Source organism: Pseudophryne corroboree, chromosome 8, assembly GCF_028390025.1.
Source record: "Pseudophryne corroboree isolate aPseCor3 chromosome 8, aPseCor3.hap2, whole genome shotgun sequence".
In the NCBI taxonomy this organism is placed as follows: Eukaryota; Metazoa; Chordata; class Amphibia; order Anura; family Myobatrachidae; genus Pseudophryne; species Pseudophryne corroboree.
Genome location: NC_086451.1, coordinates 388,061,556 through 388,080,452, shown reverse-complemented (window position 1 = coordinate 388,080,452; position 18,897 = coordinate 388,061,556). Strand labels below are relative to the sequence as shown.

General features: G+C 49.6%; 1 protein-coding gene across 1 annotated transcript in view; it reads left to right on the top strand.

Annotated features, from left to right (window-relative positions):
• The window catches only part of SPTBN4 (spectrin beta, non-erythrocytic 4), a 331,378-nt gene that overhangs the window by 113,703 nt on the left and 198,778 nt on the right, over window positions 1-18,897 (top strand). Inside the window, exon 19 of the mRNA XM_063937686.1 lies at window positions 7,997-8,199. Within this exon, the coding sequence (XP_063793756.1) occupies window positions 7,997-8,199 (203 nt within the window). The remainder of the gene's footprint in view (window positions 1-7,996; window positions 8,200-18,897) is intronic.

The following is an 18,897-nucleotide window of genomic DNA, read 5'->3' as shown; positions in this document are numbered from 1 at the left end:
ATCCAACCACGCGGACACAGCGGAGGCCGCGGCTGACGTAATCGCCACTCAGACACTCTGCATGCAGAAGTTCAGGGACGGCGGCGGAGGCCGCGGGAGACGCCATGCCAGGTGTAATATGGCGTTTACTGTGACAGCGTCCCAGAGTGACAGGAGAGGATACAGGAATGTACACATCAGGATAACAGATGGGATCCGGTCCTGGAGCGCTGAGCCAGCCTTAGGAGGCATCTGATGGGTAAGAAATGGCGTCCAGATACCCGGATCGTGACACTGTTAACTGGGTTTCATATCACGAGTTGTACGGTGTGATTGGTGTGGCTGGTATGAGTCTTACCCGGGATTCAAAATCCTTCCTTATTGTGTACGCTCGTCCCGGCACAGTATCCTAACTGAGGCTTGGAGGAGGGTCATAGTGGGAGGAGCCAGTGCACACCAGGTAGTCTAAGATCTTTCTAGAGTGCCCAGCCTCCTTCGGAGCCCGCTATTCCCCATGGTCCTTACGGAGTTCCCAGCATCCACTACGGACTACGAGAAATAGAATTACCGGTGAGTAAATTCTTATTTTTTTGCAGGCAGGCGTCGATGCAGGCCTGAAATTGGGTTCCATCAAAGTGCAGATTTCGGCTTTATCTATTTTCTTTCAGAAGGAATTGGCTGTCCTTCCAGAGGTTCAGACTTTTGTGAAGGGAGTACTGCATATCCATCCTCCATTTGTGCCGCCGGTGGCGCCGTGGGATCTTGAAGTGGTCTTGCAGTTCCTTATGTCTCACTGGTTTGAACCTTTGTGTAAGGTTGAGTTAAAGTTTGTCACTTGGAAAGTGGTCATGCTTTTGGCTCTGGCGTCTGCCAGGCGAGTGTTGGAGTTGGCGGCCTTGTCTTACAAGAGCCCTTATTTGATCTTCCATTCGTATAGAGCGGAATTGAGGACTCGTCAACAATTTCTGCCGAAGGTGGTTTCTTCGTTTCACATTAACCAACCTATTGTGGTGCCTGTGGCTACGGATGCTGTGGCGGTTCCAAAGTCTCTTGATGTTGTGAGAGCTTTGAAAATTTACGTCGCCAGGATGGCTCTTACCAGAAAAACAGAGGCTTTGTTTGTCTTGTATGCTTCCAACAAGATTGGAAATCCTGCTTCTAAGCAAACTATTGCTCGCTGGATTTTTAATACGATCCAGCAAGCTCATTCTTTGGCTGGGCTACCGTTGCCGAAGTCAGTAAAGGCCCATTCTACCAGAAAGGTGGGCTCATCCTGGGCGGCTGCCCGAGGGGTCTCGGCTCTTCAGCTTTGCCGAGCAGCTACGTGGTCGGGTTCAAACACCTTTGCTAAGTTTTACAAGTTTGATACCCTGGCTGATGAGGACTTCACGTTTGCTCAATCGGTGCTGCAGAGTCGTCCGCACTCTCTCGCCCGTTCTGGAGCTTTGGTGTAGACCCCATGGTCCTTTTGGAGTCCCCAGCATCCTCTAGGACGTAAGAGAAATAGGATTTTAATACCTACCGGTAAATCCTTTTCTCCTAGTCCGTAGAGGATGCTGGGCGCCTATCCCAGTGCGGACTGTTACTTGCAGTTGTTTTATTACTGGTTATATTTGTTTACACATAGGTTGTGTATTAGTTATATTCAGCTTGTTGCTGTTGTTTATTCATACCGTTATCTGGTTTCATGCTACTCCAGTTGTACGGTATGTTTGTGCTGTGGGCTGGTATGTTCCTCGCCCTTAGTTTAAACGAAAATCCTTTCCTCGAAATGTCCGTCTCTCCTGGGCACAGTTCCTATAACTGAGGTCTGGAGGAGGGGCATAGAGGGAGGAGCCAGTTCACACCCAGTTAAAGTCTTTTTAGTGTGCCCAAGCTCCTGCGGATCCCGTCTATACCCCATGGTCCTTTTGGAGTCCCCAGCATCCTCTACGGACTAGGAGAAAAGGATTTACCGGTAGGTATTAAAATCCTATTTTCTCTGACGTCCTAGTGGATGCTGGGAACTCCGTAAGGACCATGGGGAATAGCGGCTCCGCAGGAGACTGGGCACAAAAGTAAAAGCTTTAGGACTACCTGGTGTGCACTGGCTCCTCCCCCTATGACCCTCCTCCAAGCCTCAGTTAGATTTTTGTGCCCGGCCGAGAAGGGTGCACACTAGGGGCTCTCCTGAGCTTCTTAGTGAAAAGTTTAGTTTTAGGTTTTTTATTTTCAGTGAGACCTGCTGGCAACAGGCTCACTGCATCGAGGGACTAAGGGGAGAAGAAGCGAACTCACCTGCGTGCAGAGTGGATTGGGCTTCTTAGGCTACTGGACACCATTAGCTCCAGAGGGACCGAACACAGGCCCAGCCTCGGAGCTCGGTCCCGGAGCCGCGCCACCGGCCCCCTTACAGAGCCAGAAGCAAGAAAAGGTCCGGAAAAATCGGCGGCAGAAGACATCAGTCTTCAACAAGGTAGCGCACAGCACTGCAGCTGTGCGCCATTGTTACTCAGGCACACTTCACACTCCGGTCACTGAGGGTGCAGGGCGCTAGGGGGGGCGCCCTGAGCAGCAATGTAAAACACCTTGGCTGGCATAAATACACCACATATAACCCCCAGGGCTATATGGGTGTATTTTAACCCCTGCCAGAATTACCAAAAAAGCAGGAGAAAAGGCCGCCGAGAAGGGGGCGGAGCCTATCTCCTCAGCACACGGGCGCCATTTTCCATCACAGCTCCGCTGGAAGGACGTCTCCCTGACTCTCCCCTGCAGTCCTGCACAGAAAAGGGTAAAAAAGAGAGGGGGGGCACTAATTTGGCGCAGTTTTATATTAACAGCAGCTATAAAGGAAAAGCACACTTGATAGTGGTATTCCTGTATATATATAGCGCTCTGGTGTGTGCTGGCATACTCTCCCTCTGTCTCCCCAAAGGGCTAGTGGGGTCCTGTCCTCTATCAGAGCATTCCCTGTGTGTGTGCGGTGTGTCGGTACGATTGTGTCGACATGTTTGAGGAGGAAAATGAGATGGAAGCGGAGCAATTGCCTATTATACAGTTGTCACCCCCTAGGGAGTCGACACCTGAGTGGATGAGCTTGTGGAAGGAACTGCGTGACAGTGTCAGCTCCTTACGACAGACAGTTGACGACATGAGACAGCCGGCTAATCAGCTTGTGCCTGTCCAGGGGTCTCAAACGCCATCAGGGGCTTTAAAACGCCCGTTACCTCAAATGGCAGACACAGACACGGATACTGACTCCAGTGTCGATGATGAGGAGACAAACGTGACTTCCACTAGGGCCACACGTTACATGATTGAAGCAATGAAAAATGTATTGCATATATCTGATAATACAAGTACCACTAAGAAGGGTATTATGTTTGGTGAGAAAAAACTGCCTGTAGTTTTTCCTGTATCCGAGGAATTAAATGAAGTGTGTGATGAGGCGTGGGTTTCCCCCGATAAAAAACTGATAATTCCTAAAAGGTTATTGGCATCGTACCCTTTCCCGCCAGAGGATAGGGCACGTTGGGAAACACCCCCTAGGGTGGATAAAGCGCTCACACGCTTGTCTAAACAGGTAGCACTACCCTCTCCTGATACGGCCGCCCTAAAGGAACCTGCCGATAGAAAGCTGGAGAATATCCTAAAATGTATATACTCTCACACGGGTGTTATACTGCGACCAGCAATAGCCTCAGCCTGGATGTGCAGTGCGGGCCTGGCGTGGTCGGATTCCCTGACTGAAAATATTGATACCCTTGATAGGGACAGTATATTATTGACTATAGAGCATTTGAAGGATGCATTTCTATATATGCGTGATGCACAGAGGGATATTTGCCGACTGGCATCAAGAGTTAGCGCGCTGTCCATTTCTGCAAGAAGAGGTTTATGGACGCGGCAGGGGTCAGGTGATGCGGATTCTAAAAGGCACATGGAAGTATTGCCTTATAAGGGGGAGGAGTTATTTGGGGTAGGTCTATCAGACCTGGTAGCCACGGCAACTGCTGGAAAATCCACATTTTTACCCCAGGTAGCTTCTCAACCTAAGAAGACGCCATACTATCAGGCGCAGTCCTTTCGGCCCCATAAGGGCAAGCGGGCAAAAGGCGCCTCATTTCTGCCCCGTGGCAGAGGGAGAGGAAAAAGGCTGCAACAAACAGCCAGTTCCCAGGAACAAAAGCCCTCTCCCGCCTCCGCAAAGTCCTCAGCATGACGCTGGGGCTTTACAAGCGGACTCAGGCACGGTGGGGGCCCGTCTCAAGAAGTTCAGTGCGCAGTGGGCCCACTCGCAAGTGGACCCCTGGATCCTTCAGGTGGTATCTCAGGGGTACAAATTGGAATTCGAGACGTCTCCCCCTCGCCGTTTTCTAAAGTCTGCTTTACCGACGTCTCCCTCAGACAGGGAGGCAGTATTGGAAGCCATTCACAAGCTGTATTCCCAGCAGGTGATAATCAAGGTACCCCTCCTACAACAGGGAAAGGGGTACTATTCCACACTATTTGTGGTACCGAAGCCGGACGGCTCGGTGAGACCAGAAATCCTTGAACACTTACATACAAAGGTTCAAATTCAAGATGGAGTCACTCAGAGCAGTGATTGAAAACCTGGAAGAAGGGGACTATATGGTGTCTCTGGACATCAAAGATGCTTACCTACACGTCCCAATTTACCCTTCTCACCAAGGGTACCTCAGGTTTGTGGTACAGAACTGTCACTATCAGTTTCAGACGCTGCCGTTTGGATTGTCCACGGCACCCCGGGTCTTTACCAAGGTAATGGCCGAAATGATGATACTCCTTCGAAGGAAGGGAGTTTTAGTTATCCCTTACTTGGACGATCTCCTGATAAGGGCAAGATCCAGGGAACAGTTGGAAGTCGGGGTAGCACTATCTCAGATAGTGCTGCGCCAGCACGGTTGGATTCTCAATATTCCAAAATCGCAGCTGATCCCGACGACACGACTTCTATTCCTAGGGATGATCCTGGACACAGTCCAGAAAAAGGTGTTTCTCCCGAAGGAGAAAGCCAGGGAGTTATCCGAACTAGTCAGAAAGCTCCTAAAACCAGGCCAAGTCTCAGTGCATCAATACACAAGGGTTCTGGGAAAAATGGTGGCTTCTTACGAAGAAATCCCATTCGGCAGATTCCACGCAAGAACCTTCCAGTGGGATCTGCTAGACAAATGGTCCGGGTCGCATCTTCAGATGCATCAGCGGATAATCTTGTCTCCAAGGACAAGAGTGTCTCTCCTGTGGTGGTTGCAGAGTGCTCATCTTCTAGAGGGCCGCAGATTCGGCATTCAGGACTGGGTCCTGGTGACCACGGATGCCAGCCTGAGAGGCTGGGGAGCAGTCACACAGGGAAGAAATTTCCAGGGCTTGTGGTCAAGCCTGGAGACATCACTTCACATAAATATCCTGGAGCTAAGAGCCATCTACAATGCTCTGAGCCTAGCAAGACCTCTGCTTCAAGGTCAGCCGGTGCTGATCCAGTCGGACAACATCACGGCAGTCGCCCACGTAAACAGACAGGGCGGCACAAGAAGCAGTAGGGCAATGACAGAAGTTGCAAGGATTCTTCGCTGGGCAGAAAATCATGTGATAGCACTGTCAGCAGTGTTCATTCCGGGAGTGGACAACTGGGAAGCAGACTTCCTCAGCAGACACGACCTCCACCCGGGGGAGTGGGGACTTCACCCAGAAGTCTTCCACATGATTGTGAACCGTTGGGAAAAACCAAAGGTGGACATGATGGCGTCCCGCCTCAACAAAAAACTAGACAGGTATTGCGCCAGGTCGAGGGACCCTCAGGCAATAGCTGTGGACGTTCTGGTAACACCATGGGTGTACCAGCCAGTGTATGTGTTCCCTCCTCTGCCTCTCATACCCAAGGTACTGAGGATCATAAGAAGGAGAGGAGTAAGGACTATACTCGTGGCTCCGGATTGGCCAAGAAGGACTTGGTACCCGGAACTTCAAGAGATGCTCACAGAGGACCCGTGGCCTCTACCTCTAAGAAAGGACCTGCTCCAGCAGGGACCCTGTCTGTTCCAAGACTTACCGCGGCTGCGTTTGACGGCATGGCGGTTGAACGCCGGATCCTGAAGGAAAAAGGCATTCCGGATGAAGTCATCCCTACCCTGATCAAAGCCAGGAATGATGTAACCGTACAACATTATCACCGTATTGGGCGTAAATATGTTGCGTGGTGCGAGGCCAGGAAGGCCCCTACAGAGGAATTTCAACTGGGTCGTTTCCTGCATTTCCTGCAAACAGGACTGTCTATGGGCCTAAAATTAGGGTCCATTAAGGTTCAAATTTCGGCCCTGTCGATTTTCTTCCAAAAAGAACTGGCTTCAGTTCCTGAAGTACAGACGTTTGTCAAGGGGGTACTGCATATACAACCTCCTTTTGTGCCTCCAGTGGCACCTTGGGATCTCAATGTAGTTTTGGGATTCCTAAAATCACATTGGTTTGAACCACTTTCCACTGTGGACTTAAAATATCTCACATGAAAGGTGGTAATGCTGTTAGCCCTGGCTTCAGCCAGGCGTGTCTCAGAATTGGCGGCTTTATCCTATAAAAGCCCTTACCTAATTTTTCATACGGACAGGGCAGAATTGAGGACTCGTCCTCAATTTCTCCCTAAGGTGGTTTCAGCATTTCACTTGAACCAGCCTATTGTGGTGCCTGCGGCTACTAGGGACTTGGAGGACTCCAAGTTGCTGGACGTAGTCAGGGCCCTGAAAATATATGTTTCCAGGACGGCTGGAGTCAGAAAATCTGACTCGCTGTTTATCCTGTATGCACCCAACAAGCTGGGTGCTCCTGCTTCTAAGCAGACTATTGCTCGTTGGATTTGTAGTACAATTCAGCTTGCGCATTCTGTGGCAGGCCTGCCACAGCCAAAATCTGTCAATGCCCATTCCACAAGGAAAGTGGGCTCATCTTGGGCGGCTGCCCGAGGGGTCTCGGCTTTACAACTTTGCCGAGCAGCTACTTGGTCAGGGGCAAACACGTTTGCTAAATTCTACAAATTTGATACCCTGGCTGAGGAGGACCTGGAGTTCTCTCATTCGGTGCTGCAGAGTCATCCGCACTCTCCCGCCCGTTTGGGAGCTTTGGTATAATCCCCATGGTCCTTACGGAGTTCCCAGCATCCACTAGGACGTCAGAGAAAATAATAATTTACTTACCGATAATTCTATTTCTCGTAGTCCGTAGTGGATGCTGGGCGCCCATCCCAAGTGCGGATTGTCTGCAATACTTGTACATAGTTATTGTTACAAAAATCGGGTTATTATTGTTGTGAGCCATCTTTTCAGAGGCTCCTCTGTTATCATGCTGTTAACTGGGTTCAGATCACAGGTTGTACGGTGTGATTGGTGTGGCTGGTATGAGTCTTACCCGGGATTCAATATCCTTCCTTATTGTGTACGCTCGTCCGGGCACAGTATCCTAACTGAGGCTTGGAGGAGGGTCATAGGGGGAGGAGCCAGTGCACACCAGGTAGTCCTAAAGCTTTTACTTTTGTGCCCAGTCTCCTGCGGAGCCGCTATTCCCCATGGTCCTTACGGAGTTCCCAGCATCCACTACGGACTACGAGAAATAGAATTATCGGTAAGTAAATTCTTATTATTATAACTATATATAAATTAAATAGAGGGGATTGCTTGATTTAAATTGTGAGTGTATAGTGAAATAAGTTAGAGAGTAACCAATGACTTCCTGTAAGAGTGGCAGTTCTTTGGAAACAAATTTTGGTAGTGGCAGATCATAATTAAGTAGTGTGAGCCCTTTTTTGAAATTAATTAATTTTTGTTGTTTTAGCCCTCTTGTCACTTACTTGTCATATACGTATGTGCTGTTGTAGGTGGCAGCTTTTAGCTTATTTTAGACCTAAAAAGTAAGTCTGGCTATATTTTATGGCGAAAGCAAACATCATGTTGCATAGATGTTTTAGTTTTTGTCTAGCCAAGTTTGTATTAGGAAACATATGTAAGATCTGAGTTCCCTTTGATTACAGGAGTCAGCTTTGGCTCACGTTGAGTTGCCTAACACTATGCAAGGGGTGGAGATAGCCATTAAGAAGCATAAGGATTTTCTGACTACTATGGAAATGAACACACAGAAGGTTTCATTGGCCGTGGATGCTGGGGAGAGCTTGATACGACTTGGAAATGTATTTGCAGATCGTGTCCAGGATAGGATTGTTGGAATCCAGAAGAGGTAAGATTAAAGTTACATCAGGGTCTGGGCAATCTAGTTATAGATGTCTTCATTTACAACCTGAAAGAAAAAAGATTTATGGCTGAATTCAGTTAGCTGCAAAATCACGGTAATTGCCGTTTTTGCGGCTTTCATGGCATTTTTAACTATTCAATTGCAAATTTGCAAAAATGAGATTACTGCGAAATTTTTTGTTGGCAGTGAAAAGTGAAAAATTGGTTAAATCTGCCTGAACCCCCACCCCAAAAAAGCTAAACTGACATCTGATAACAGTATAAAAGTTTATTTTTGGTTATAACAAAGGTATTTCTAGGACTTAAATATAGTTAAATGTCTTTTATATGCATTTTTAAAACAAAGTGTAAAAAAATGATAGAAAGTATTTTTTTCCAGCAAAATAAGTGCTAAAATTAAATTCAGGGTACATAAAAAAAATGTGTATAAGTATATATTTGGGTTATTTTAGGGGATTTTAAAAATAAAGTGGAAACAAGTTGAATCATTACTCCCACCTGCAAGTCTAAAAACATGTATCCCACTAATAAAGCACCCCAATATACCCGTCACATACCTTGTACCCCAATTTCCATCATTATGTACTTTTTCACCCCAAAAATGACATTTCATAATTGGGCAATTAAAAGTAATTCAAAACATCTAAGTGCCTAATTTGTCATTCAGGAGGCAGTCCCAGGGGTTCAGAACCAAATCCCGACAGTTTTAACTTAAAATAGGAATTTTCCCCAAGTTAATCAACTGCTCAGAGTTGATGAATTGAAATTTGCGGTAAAGTTACCGTAAATGCGTTTTCGCAGACAGTAAATTAGGTCATTTTCGTGAATTTACCGTGATTTGCGGAAATGTAGCATTTTTTTTCTCGTGGCTAATTGAATTTGGCCTTTTATGAATATAATATAACAAATTTTAGCTTTCTGGCTAAAATGAGTGGCCGAGCCACCTTCTTGTGACAAAAAAGCGAACACGTTTCTTTGTAAATAAAAAATGTCAAACGTATAAACTATACTTAAAAATGTACATTCCCTTCTAAGTAGAGTTTCTTCAACGTGAATCACTCTGGTTTCTTCTAAGAGGCGACATGAAGTTGGGATATTGCCGGGTTGGCACGGGTCAGTGTGCGGTGTGAAAGCGCCAAGTCCAAATTCCCGGGTCGTCTGGCACGGTAATTCAACCCAGGTTATAAGCAGTGTTATTCCCGGGTTGAATACCGGGTCAGTGGCTGCATAAACTGATTCCCGGGTCGATGCGACCTGGGACCCGTTTACTAGATAGAGAGAGGCGGCGCGGAGATGAGCTCATCTCCCAGCGCTGCCTCCGCCGGCTCCGCCCCCCTGCTGCTATGGCAACCGACCCGGCATATTGCCGGGTCTGGAAGCCAGCGAAAGGGGTAGGAGAGTCTCCAATGCCGGATCCCACCCGGGAAGGACCCGTTTCCAATTCCCGGGTGGTATCCGGCATTGGAGATGTGAAAGGGGTATTAGGGTTTTGGTCAAGTTACTATTAATGATTAACAATTTGCAAAGTGTCGTATGATTGCAATACAACCACTCATATGCTATGTATTCCCTTCCTCCTCTTCTCAGCCATAACATTAGTCATAAAGGAGCTTAGTAAATGACTGGCTCTGATTATAAGAAGTCAGTTTACCAAATGTTACCGGGAATGATACACTTTTGTTTGCATAAAAGCTATTTAAATCTCTTCTACAGATTGATTTTGCAAAAGAAAAGGTATATAAGGCAAAAAAGGGATTTTATGTTTTTTTTCCTCTTCACAAATATATATTCACATGTATTACATACATTTGCTTTACTAGAATACCTGTTGGATATCTCTTATTGATGTGGTTAGGTACTGCCAGGTAAGGGAAGGAAAGATAAAGAGTAAAAAGAAAAAAACCCCAAAACTTAGACCTAGACCAAACAGCTACTGTAACATAATATATAAAAGTTCTGGCCAACCGCTGACCAGCAGCACACAAGCGGCCCTCTGTTACCCTCAGTTCATCGTGATTTTGGCAGAAAAGCTGGAGTTCTGGTGGAGATGGAGATATGAATAATAGCTGCTAGTTCACTGCTATGCGAACTGTTATAGAGTGTGATATTAGGATGTATTCTGAAATCGTTTGATGGTTCTTTGAGGTCCCAGGAGCAACTCACCAAACCCTGCTGCTCAGGAACAGTAGCATTTCAGTCCCATAGATACCTAAAGGAACGCACCAGTCTCACTAGAGCTGAGTTTTTTTTTTCACTTGCAATTTTATGATTTATTTATTTTTTAGTTGTGAAATTCAACAATACAAAACATAATGGGCAGTATTCAAATGATATATCACGCCCAATTTTCTTTCTAAAGTGAGCCCCGATATAGCGCATATCCCATAGTAATCAGGTTTAGTTGCATAAAGGGTTAGGACGCCTCGCTACCCCCGGCTGAAATGATGATACCACGCCCGTCAGCAGAAACAGACCACCGCCCAATATATCTTACAAAATATAACACGGTCTAACAACAGTAAATCAGAAGGCATGGACTGTACATGAACACCAATGAACTGTATGTCTGTAATGTGACTGCAATGATTTTGTGATTAGATCGGGACAGTATAAAAGGTGTGTGTGGGAGGGGGGGGGGTATTTGCAGAGGTTTCTAAATGCTTGATTTTATAGGGAGTCTGGCAAGCCCATGCAAAGAGTATAATTAGCACTATAGTCTACTTATACAAAGCACATTGCACATAATACATCAGACATATACAGGACCAGTGATCACAGTAAACTGTTAGATGCTGCAGTAGGGCCAGCCATACATAGTGCAGTGTATGTAATCAAGGCCGGATTAACAATGGGGCGGATGGAGCTGCAGCTCCAGGCCCCCGATTGAAAATAGGCCCACAGATCCCCTGCAGTGTTGACAGTGAAAAGTCCCTCCTATGTCAGAGTCAGACTCTGGGGCAGCCGAAACACCATGTCCGACCTGTAAGAAGCTCTGCACCCGTCATTGCGATAGCTCCCCCTGCCGTACCCCTCAGAAACTCCGCCTCCACACCCGACAGAATCCCCGCCTCAGGCACCTGACAGAAGCTCTGCCTCCCGCAGCTGTAAGAAGCTCTGCCCCCCGCAGCCGTCAGAAGCTCTGCCACCCGCACCTGACAAGATCCGTCCCTCGCAGCCGCCAGAAGCTCCGCCTCCCACACCTTAGAGAAGCTCCGCCTCCCGCACCCGTCACAAGCCCCACCAAACGGACCCATGCAAACAAAGCCTCGCCTCCTGTACCCGTTGGAAGTTTCAAAGCTTCGCAGTCACGATGTCAGTGTCAGAAGATCAGAACTTTTGATCGGCAGCACGTGAGTAGAGCTGGGGGTCAGTGGGGATGCCCACGGGGTGCTGGTGAGTAATGGACTATTTAGGACAGAGGTCTGCTACTTGGTTGCCAGGAATTTCGCAATGCAGCAGTTAGCTCTTCCTGTGGATATGCTCCGCCCCATGCCACCATTTTTGCTCCTACCCTGTTATCTGCTGCTCTTCCACCAGTATCTATGCTTTCCTCTCCACCTGTATCTCTGCCTCCTCCCCACCTGTATCTCTGCCCCCTCCCCACCTGTATCGCTGCCCCCTCCCCACCTGTATCGTTACCCCCTCCCCACCTGTATTGCTGCCCCCTCCCCACCTGTATTGCTCGCCTCCTCTCCACCTGTATCTCTAACCCCTCTCCACCTGTATCGCTGCCCCCTCTCCACCTGTATCACTGCCCCCTCCCCACCTGTATCGCTGCCCCCTCCCCACCTGTATCGCTGCCCCCTCCCCACCTGTATCGCTGCCGCCTCTCCAACTGTATTGCTGCCCCCTCTCCACCTGTATTGCTCGCCTCCTCTCCACCTGTATCTCTAACCCCTCTCCACCTGTATCTCTAACCCCTCTCCACCTGTATCGCTGCCCCCTCTCCACCTGTATCGCTGCCCCCTCCCCACCTGTATCGCTGCCGCCTCTCCACCTGTATCGTTACCCCCTCCCCACCTGTATTGCTGCCCCCTCCCCACCTGTATTGCTGCCCCCTCCCCACCTGTATTGCTCGCCTCCTCTCCACCTGTATCTCTAACCCCTCTCCACCTGTATCGCTGCTCCCTCTCCACCTGTATCGCTGCCCCCTCCCCACCTGTATCGCTGCCCCCTCCCCACCTGTATCGCTGCCGCCTCTCCAACTGTATTGCTGCCCCCTCTCCACCTGTATTGCTCGCCTCCTCTCCACCTGTATCTCTAACCCCTCTCCACCTGTATCGCTGCCCCCTCTCCACCTGTATCGCTGCCCCCTCTCCACCTGTATCGCTGTCCCCTCCTCACCTGTATCGCTGCCGCCTCTCCAACTGTATTGCTGCCCCCTCTCCACCTGTATCGCTGCCCCCCCTCCACCTGTATTGCTCGCCTACTCTCCACCTGTATCTCTAACCCCTCTCCACCTGTATCGCTGCCCCCTTCCCACCTGTATCGCTGCCCCCTCCCCACCTGTATCGCTGCCGCCTCTCCAACTGTATCGCTGCCGCCTCTCCAACTGTATTGCTCGCCTCCTCTCCACCTGTATCTCAAACCCCTCTCCACCTGTATCGCTGCCCCCTCTCCACCTGTATCGCTGCCCCCTCTCCACCTGTATCGCTGCTCCCTCTCCACCTGTATCGCTGTCCCCTCCCCACCTGTATCGCTGCCGCCTCTCCAACTGTATTGCTGCCCCCTCTACACCTGTATTGCTCGCCTACTCTCCACCTGTATCTCTAACCCCTCTCCACCTGTATCGCTGCCCCCTCTCCACCTATATCGCTGCCCCCTCTCCACCTATATCGCTGCCCCCTCCCCACCTGTATCGCTGCCCCCTCTCCACCTGTATCGCTGCCCCCTCTCCACCTGTATCGCTGCCCCCTCTCCACCTGTATCGCTGCCCCCTCCCCACCTGTATCGCTGCCCCTCCCCACCTGTATCGCTGCCCCCTCCCCACCTGTATCGCTGCCCCCTCCCCACCTGTATCGCTGCCCCCTCTCCACCTGTATCTCTAACCCCTCTCCACCTGTATCGCTGCCCCCTCTCCACCTGTATTGCTCGCCTCCTCTACACCTGTATCTCTAACCCCTCTCAACCTGTATTGCTGCCCCCTCTCCACCTGTATCGCTGCCTCCTCCCCACCTGTATTGCTGCCCCCTCCCCACCTGTATCGCTGTCCCCTCTCCACCTGTATCGCTGCCCCCTCTCCACCTGTATCGCTGCCCCCTCTCCACCTGTATCGCTGCCCCCTCTCCACCTGTATCGCTGTCCCCTCTCCACCTGTATTGCTCGCCTCCTCTCCACCTGTATCTCTACCCCCTCTCCATCTGTATCTCTACCCCCTCGCCACCTGTATCGCTGCCCCCTCTCCACCTGTATCGCTGCCCCCTCTCCACCTGTATCGCTGCCCCCTCTCCACCTGTATCGCTGCACCCTCTCCACCTGTATCGCTGCCCCCTCTCCACCTGTATTGCTGCCCCCTCCCCTCCTGTATCGCTGCCCCCTCCCCACCTGCATCGCTGCCCCCTCCCCACCTGTATCGCTGTCCCCTCCCCACCTGTATCGCTGCCCCCTCTCCACCTGTATCGCTGCCCCCTCTCCACCTGTATCGTTGCCCCCTCTCCACCTGTATCGCTACCCCCTCTCCACCTGTATTGCTTGCCTCCTCTCCACCTGTATCTCTACACCCTCTCCACCTATATCTCTACCCCCTCTCCATCTGTATCTCTACCCCCTCTCCATCTGTATCTCTACCCCCTCTCCACCTGTATCGCTGCCCCCTCTCCACCTGTATCGTTGTCCCCTCTCCACCTGTATCGCTACCCCCTCTCCACCTGTATTGCTTGCCTCCTCTCCACCTGTATCTCTACACCCTCTCCACCTATATCTCTACCCCCTCTCCATCTGTATCTCTACCCTCTCTCCACCTGTACCGCTGCTCCCTGTCCACCTGTATCGCTGCCCCCTCTCCACCTGTATTGCTTGCCTCCTCTCCACCTGTATCTCTACACCCTCTCCACCTATATCTCTACCCCCTCTCCATCTGTATCTCTACCCCCTCTCCATCTGTATCTCTACCCCCTCTCCACCTGTATCGCTGCCCCCTCTCCACCTGTATCGTTGCCCCCTCTCCACCTGTATCGCTACCCCCTCTCCACCTGTATTGCTTGCCTCCTCTCCACCTGTATCTCTACACCCTCTCCACCTATATCTCTACCCCCTCTCCATCTGTATCTCTACCCCCTCTCCATCTGTATCTCTACCCTCTCTCCACCTGTACCGCTGCTCCCTGTCCACCTGTATCGCTGCCCCCTCTCCACCTGTATTGCTCGCCTCCTCACCACCTGTATCTCTACCCCCTCTCCACCTGTATCGCTGCCCCCTCTCCACCTGTATTGCTCGCCTCCTCTCCACCTGTATCTCTACCCCCTCTCCACCTGTATCTCTACTTCCTCTCCATCTCTGTCTCTACCCTCTGTCCACCTGTACCGCTGCTCCCTGTCCACCTGTATCGCTGCCCCCTCTCCACCTGTATTGCTTGCCTCCTCTCCACCTGTATCTCTACCCCCTCTCCACCTGTATCTCTACCTCCTCTCCATCTGTGTCTCTACCCTCTGTCCACCTGTACCGCTGCTCTCTGTCCACCTGTATCGCTGCCCCCTCTCCACCTGTATTGCTCGCCTCCTCACCACCTGTATATCTACCCCCTCTCCATCTGTGTCTCTACCCTCTGTCCACCTGTACCGCTGCTCCCTGTCCACCTGTACCGCTGCTCCCTGTCCACCTGTACCGCTGCTCCCTCTCCACCTGTATCTCTACCCCCTCCACCTGTATCTCTGCCCCCTCATCATCTGTATCTCTGCTTCCTCTCCACAAGTATCTCTGCCCCCTCTCCACCTGTATGTCTACCCCCTCCCCACCTGGGTCTCTGCCCACTCTCTACATATGTTTCTGCCTTCTCTTTACTTATGCTTCCGTTTACCTCTCCACTTGTGTCTCTGCCACCTTCACTACCGGTCTCTCTGCCACCTTAACTACCTGTGTGTCCACCCCTCTTGCCACCTGTGCCTTCCTACTTGTGCCTCAGCCTCGTTCCCCACTTGTGTCATTGCCCCCTCCCTACTGTGTCCCTTCCCCACCTGTGCTTCTGTCCCCCTTTACACATGCGACTCTGCCCCCCTATCCACCTGTATCTCTGCCTTCCACACCACCTGTGGTTCTGCCTTCCGTCTACCTGTGCTTCCACCTCCCTCCCCACCTCTCCAAATGCATCTTTGCCTCCGTCCCCACCTGTATCTTTGCCCCCCTCTCCACCTATATCTATATCTTCCTCTCCACCTGTCTAGCTACTCTTCCACCTCCCTCTCCAAATGTATCTCTGCCTTCCTCCCCACCTGTGGCACTACTCCCTTCGATTCATGCTTCCGCCCATCTCACAGTAACCAGATTCACAGGGACAGAACTCTCTGACAAGCTCTGTCTCTGAATGTGATAATATGCCCCATAGAGATGTAGTGTAGTAGTGATTGTATTAAGCAGAGATAAAAGTGGAGAAGTGAACAAATGGAGAAGTTGCCCATGGCAACCAATCAGCATTGACATAACATTTATAATTTGTATACTATAAGAGTATACAGAGCAGTTCCACTGGCTCACTTTTCCACTTTTATCACTTTTTACTACATCTCCCCCACAGCGAAGAGATGTAGTGGGTCATGCCGAGTTGATCGCTAGCTGCCGTTGTTCGCAGAGCAGTGGTCAGGCAAAAACAATCGGCATTTCTGCGCATGCGTATGGCCTGCAATGCGCACACGCGTTGTACGGGTACAACGTCCGTTGTGGTTGTGCACAGGTTCTAGCGAAGATTTCAGTCGCACTGACGACCGCAAGAAGATTGACAGGAAGGGGGTGTTTCTGGGTGTCAACTGACCATTTTCAGAGAGTGTTGGCAAAAATGCAGGCGTGTCTGAAAAAACGCAGGCGTGGCTGGGCGTTCGCACGGCGGGTGTATGACGTCAAGTCCGGACACGAATAGGCTGAAGTGATCGCAAGCGCTAAGTAGGTTCAGAGCTACTCTGAAACTGCACAAACTGTTTTTGCAGAGCTCGGCTGCACATGCGTTCGCACTTCTGCTAAGCTAAAATACACACCCCAGTGGGCGGCGGCATAGCATTTGCACGGCTGCTAAAACTAGCTAGCGAGCGATCAACTCGGAATGACCCCCGTATTATGAGGAGGAAGTGCAGTGATGTAGTATGCCACCACACACCACTACCCTCACAGGGAGAAATTCTGTTGCGCTAATCACACCCACTGCGTGGCACGCAATAGGCCCTTCATAGATTTCAGCTCCAGGCCCATGTGGACCTTAATCTGGCACTGTATGTAATACATCAGACATATACAGGGCCAGTGATCACAGTAACCTGTTAGATGTGTCAGTAGGGCCAGCCATACATAGTGCAGTGTATGTAATACATCAGACATATACAGGGCCAGTGATCACAGTAACCTGTTAGATGTGGCAGTAGGACCAGCCATACATAGTGCAGTGTATGTAATACATCAGACATATACAGGGCCAGTGATCACAATAACCTGTTAGATGGGGCAGTAGGGCTAGCCATACATAGTGCAGTGTATGTAATACATCAGATATATACAGGGCCAGTGATCACAGTAACCTGTTAGATGTGGCAGTAGGACCAGCCATACATAGTGCAGTGTATGTAATACATCAGACATATACAGGGCCAGTGATCACAGTAACCTGTTAGATGTGGCAGTAGGACCAGCCATACATAGTGCACTGTATGTAATACATCAGACATATACAGGGCCAGTGATCACAGTAACCTGTTAGATGCTGCAGTAGGACCAGCAATATATAGTGCAGTGTATGTAAATCGTTAGACATATACAGGGCCAGTGATCAAAGTAACCTGTTAGGTGCGGCAGTAGGGCCAGCCATACATAGTGCAGTGTATGTAATACATCAGACATATACAGGGCCAGTAATCACAGTAACCTGTTAGATGCGACAGTAGGGCCAGCCATACATAGTGCAGTGTATGTACTACATCAGACATATACAGGGCCAGTGATCACAGTAACCTGTTAGATGTGGCAGTAGGACCATACATACATAGTGCACTGTATGTAATACATCAGATATATACAGGGCCAGTGATCACAGTAACCTGTTAGATGCAGCAGTAGGACCAGCCATACATAGTGCAGTGTATGTAATACATCAGACATATACAGGGCCAGCGATCACAGTAACCTGTTAGATGCTGCAGTAGGACCAGCCATACATAGTGCAGTGTATGTAATACATCAGACATATACAGAGCCAGTGATCACAGTAACCTGTTAGATGGGGCAGTAGGGCCAGCCATACATAGTGCAGTGTATGTAATACATCAGATATATACAGGGTCAGTGATCACAGTAACCTGTTAGATGTGGCAGTAGGACCAGCCATACATAGTGCAGTGTATGTAATACATCAGACATATACAGGACCAGTGATCACAGTAACCTGTTAGATGTGGCAGTAGGACCAGCCATACATAGTGCAGTGTATGTAATACATCAGACATATACAGGGCCAGTGATCACAGTAACCTGTTAGATGTGGCAGTAGGACCAGCCATACATAGTGCAGTGTATGTAATACATCAGATATATACAGGGTCAGTGATCACAGTAACCTGTTAGATGCGGCAGTAGGACCAGCCATACATAGTGCAGTGTATGTAATACATCAGATATATACAGGGTCAGTGATCACAGTAACCTGTTAGATGCGGCAGTAGGACCAGCCATACATAGTGCAGTGTATGTACTACATCAGACATATACAGGGCCAGTGATCACAGTAACCTGTTAGATGTGGCAGTAGGACCATACATACATAGTGCACTGTATGTAATACATCAGATATATACAGGGCCAGTGATCACAGTAACCTGTTAGATGCGGCAGTAGGACCAGCCATACATAGTGCAGTGTATGTAACACATCAGACATATACAGGGTCAGTGATCACAGTAACCTGTTAGATGCGGCAGTAGGACCAGCCATACATAGTGCAGTGTATGTAATACATCAGATATATACAGGGCCAGCGATCACAGTAACCTGTTAGATGTGGTAGTAGGACCAGCCATACATAGTGCAGTGTATGTAACACATCAGACATATACAGGACCAGTGATCACAGTAACCTGTTAGATGGGGCAGTAGGGCCAGCAATACATAGTGCAGTTTGTGTAATACATCAGACATATACAGGACCAGTGATCACAGTAACCTGTTAGATGTGGCAGTAGGGCCAGCCATACATAGTGCAGTGTATGTAATACATCAGACATATACAGGGCCAGTGATCACAGTAACCTGTTAGATGCAGCAGTAGGACCAGCCATACATAGTGCAGTGTATGTAATACATCAGACATATACAGAGCCAGTGATCACAGTAACCTGTTAGATGTGGCAGTAGGACCAGCCATACATAGTGCAGTGTATGTAATACATCAGACATATACAGGGCCAGTGATCACAGTAACCTGTTAGATGTGTCTGTAGAACCAGCCATACATAGTGCAGTGTATGTAATACATCAGACATATACAGGGCCAGTG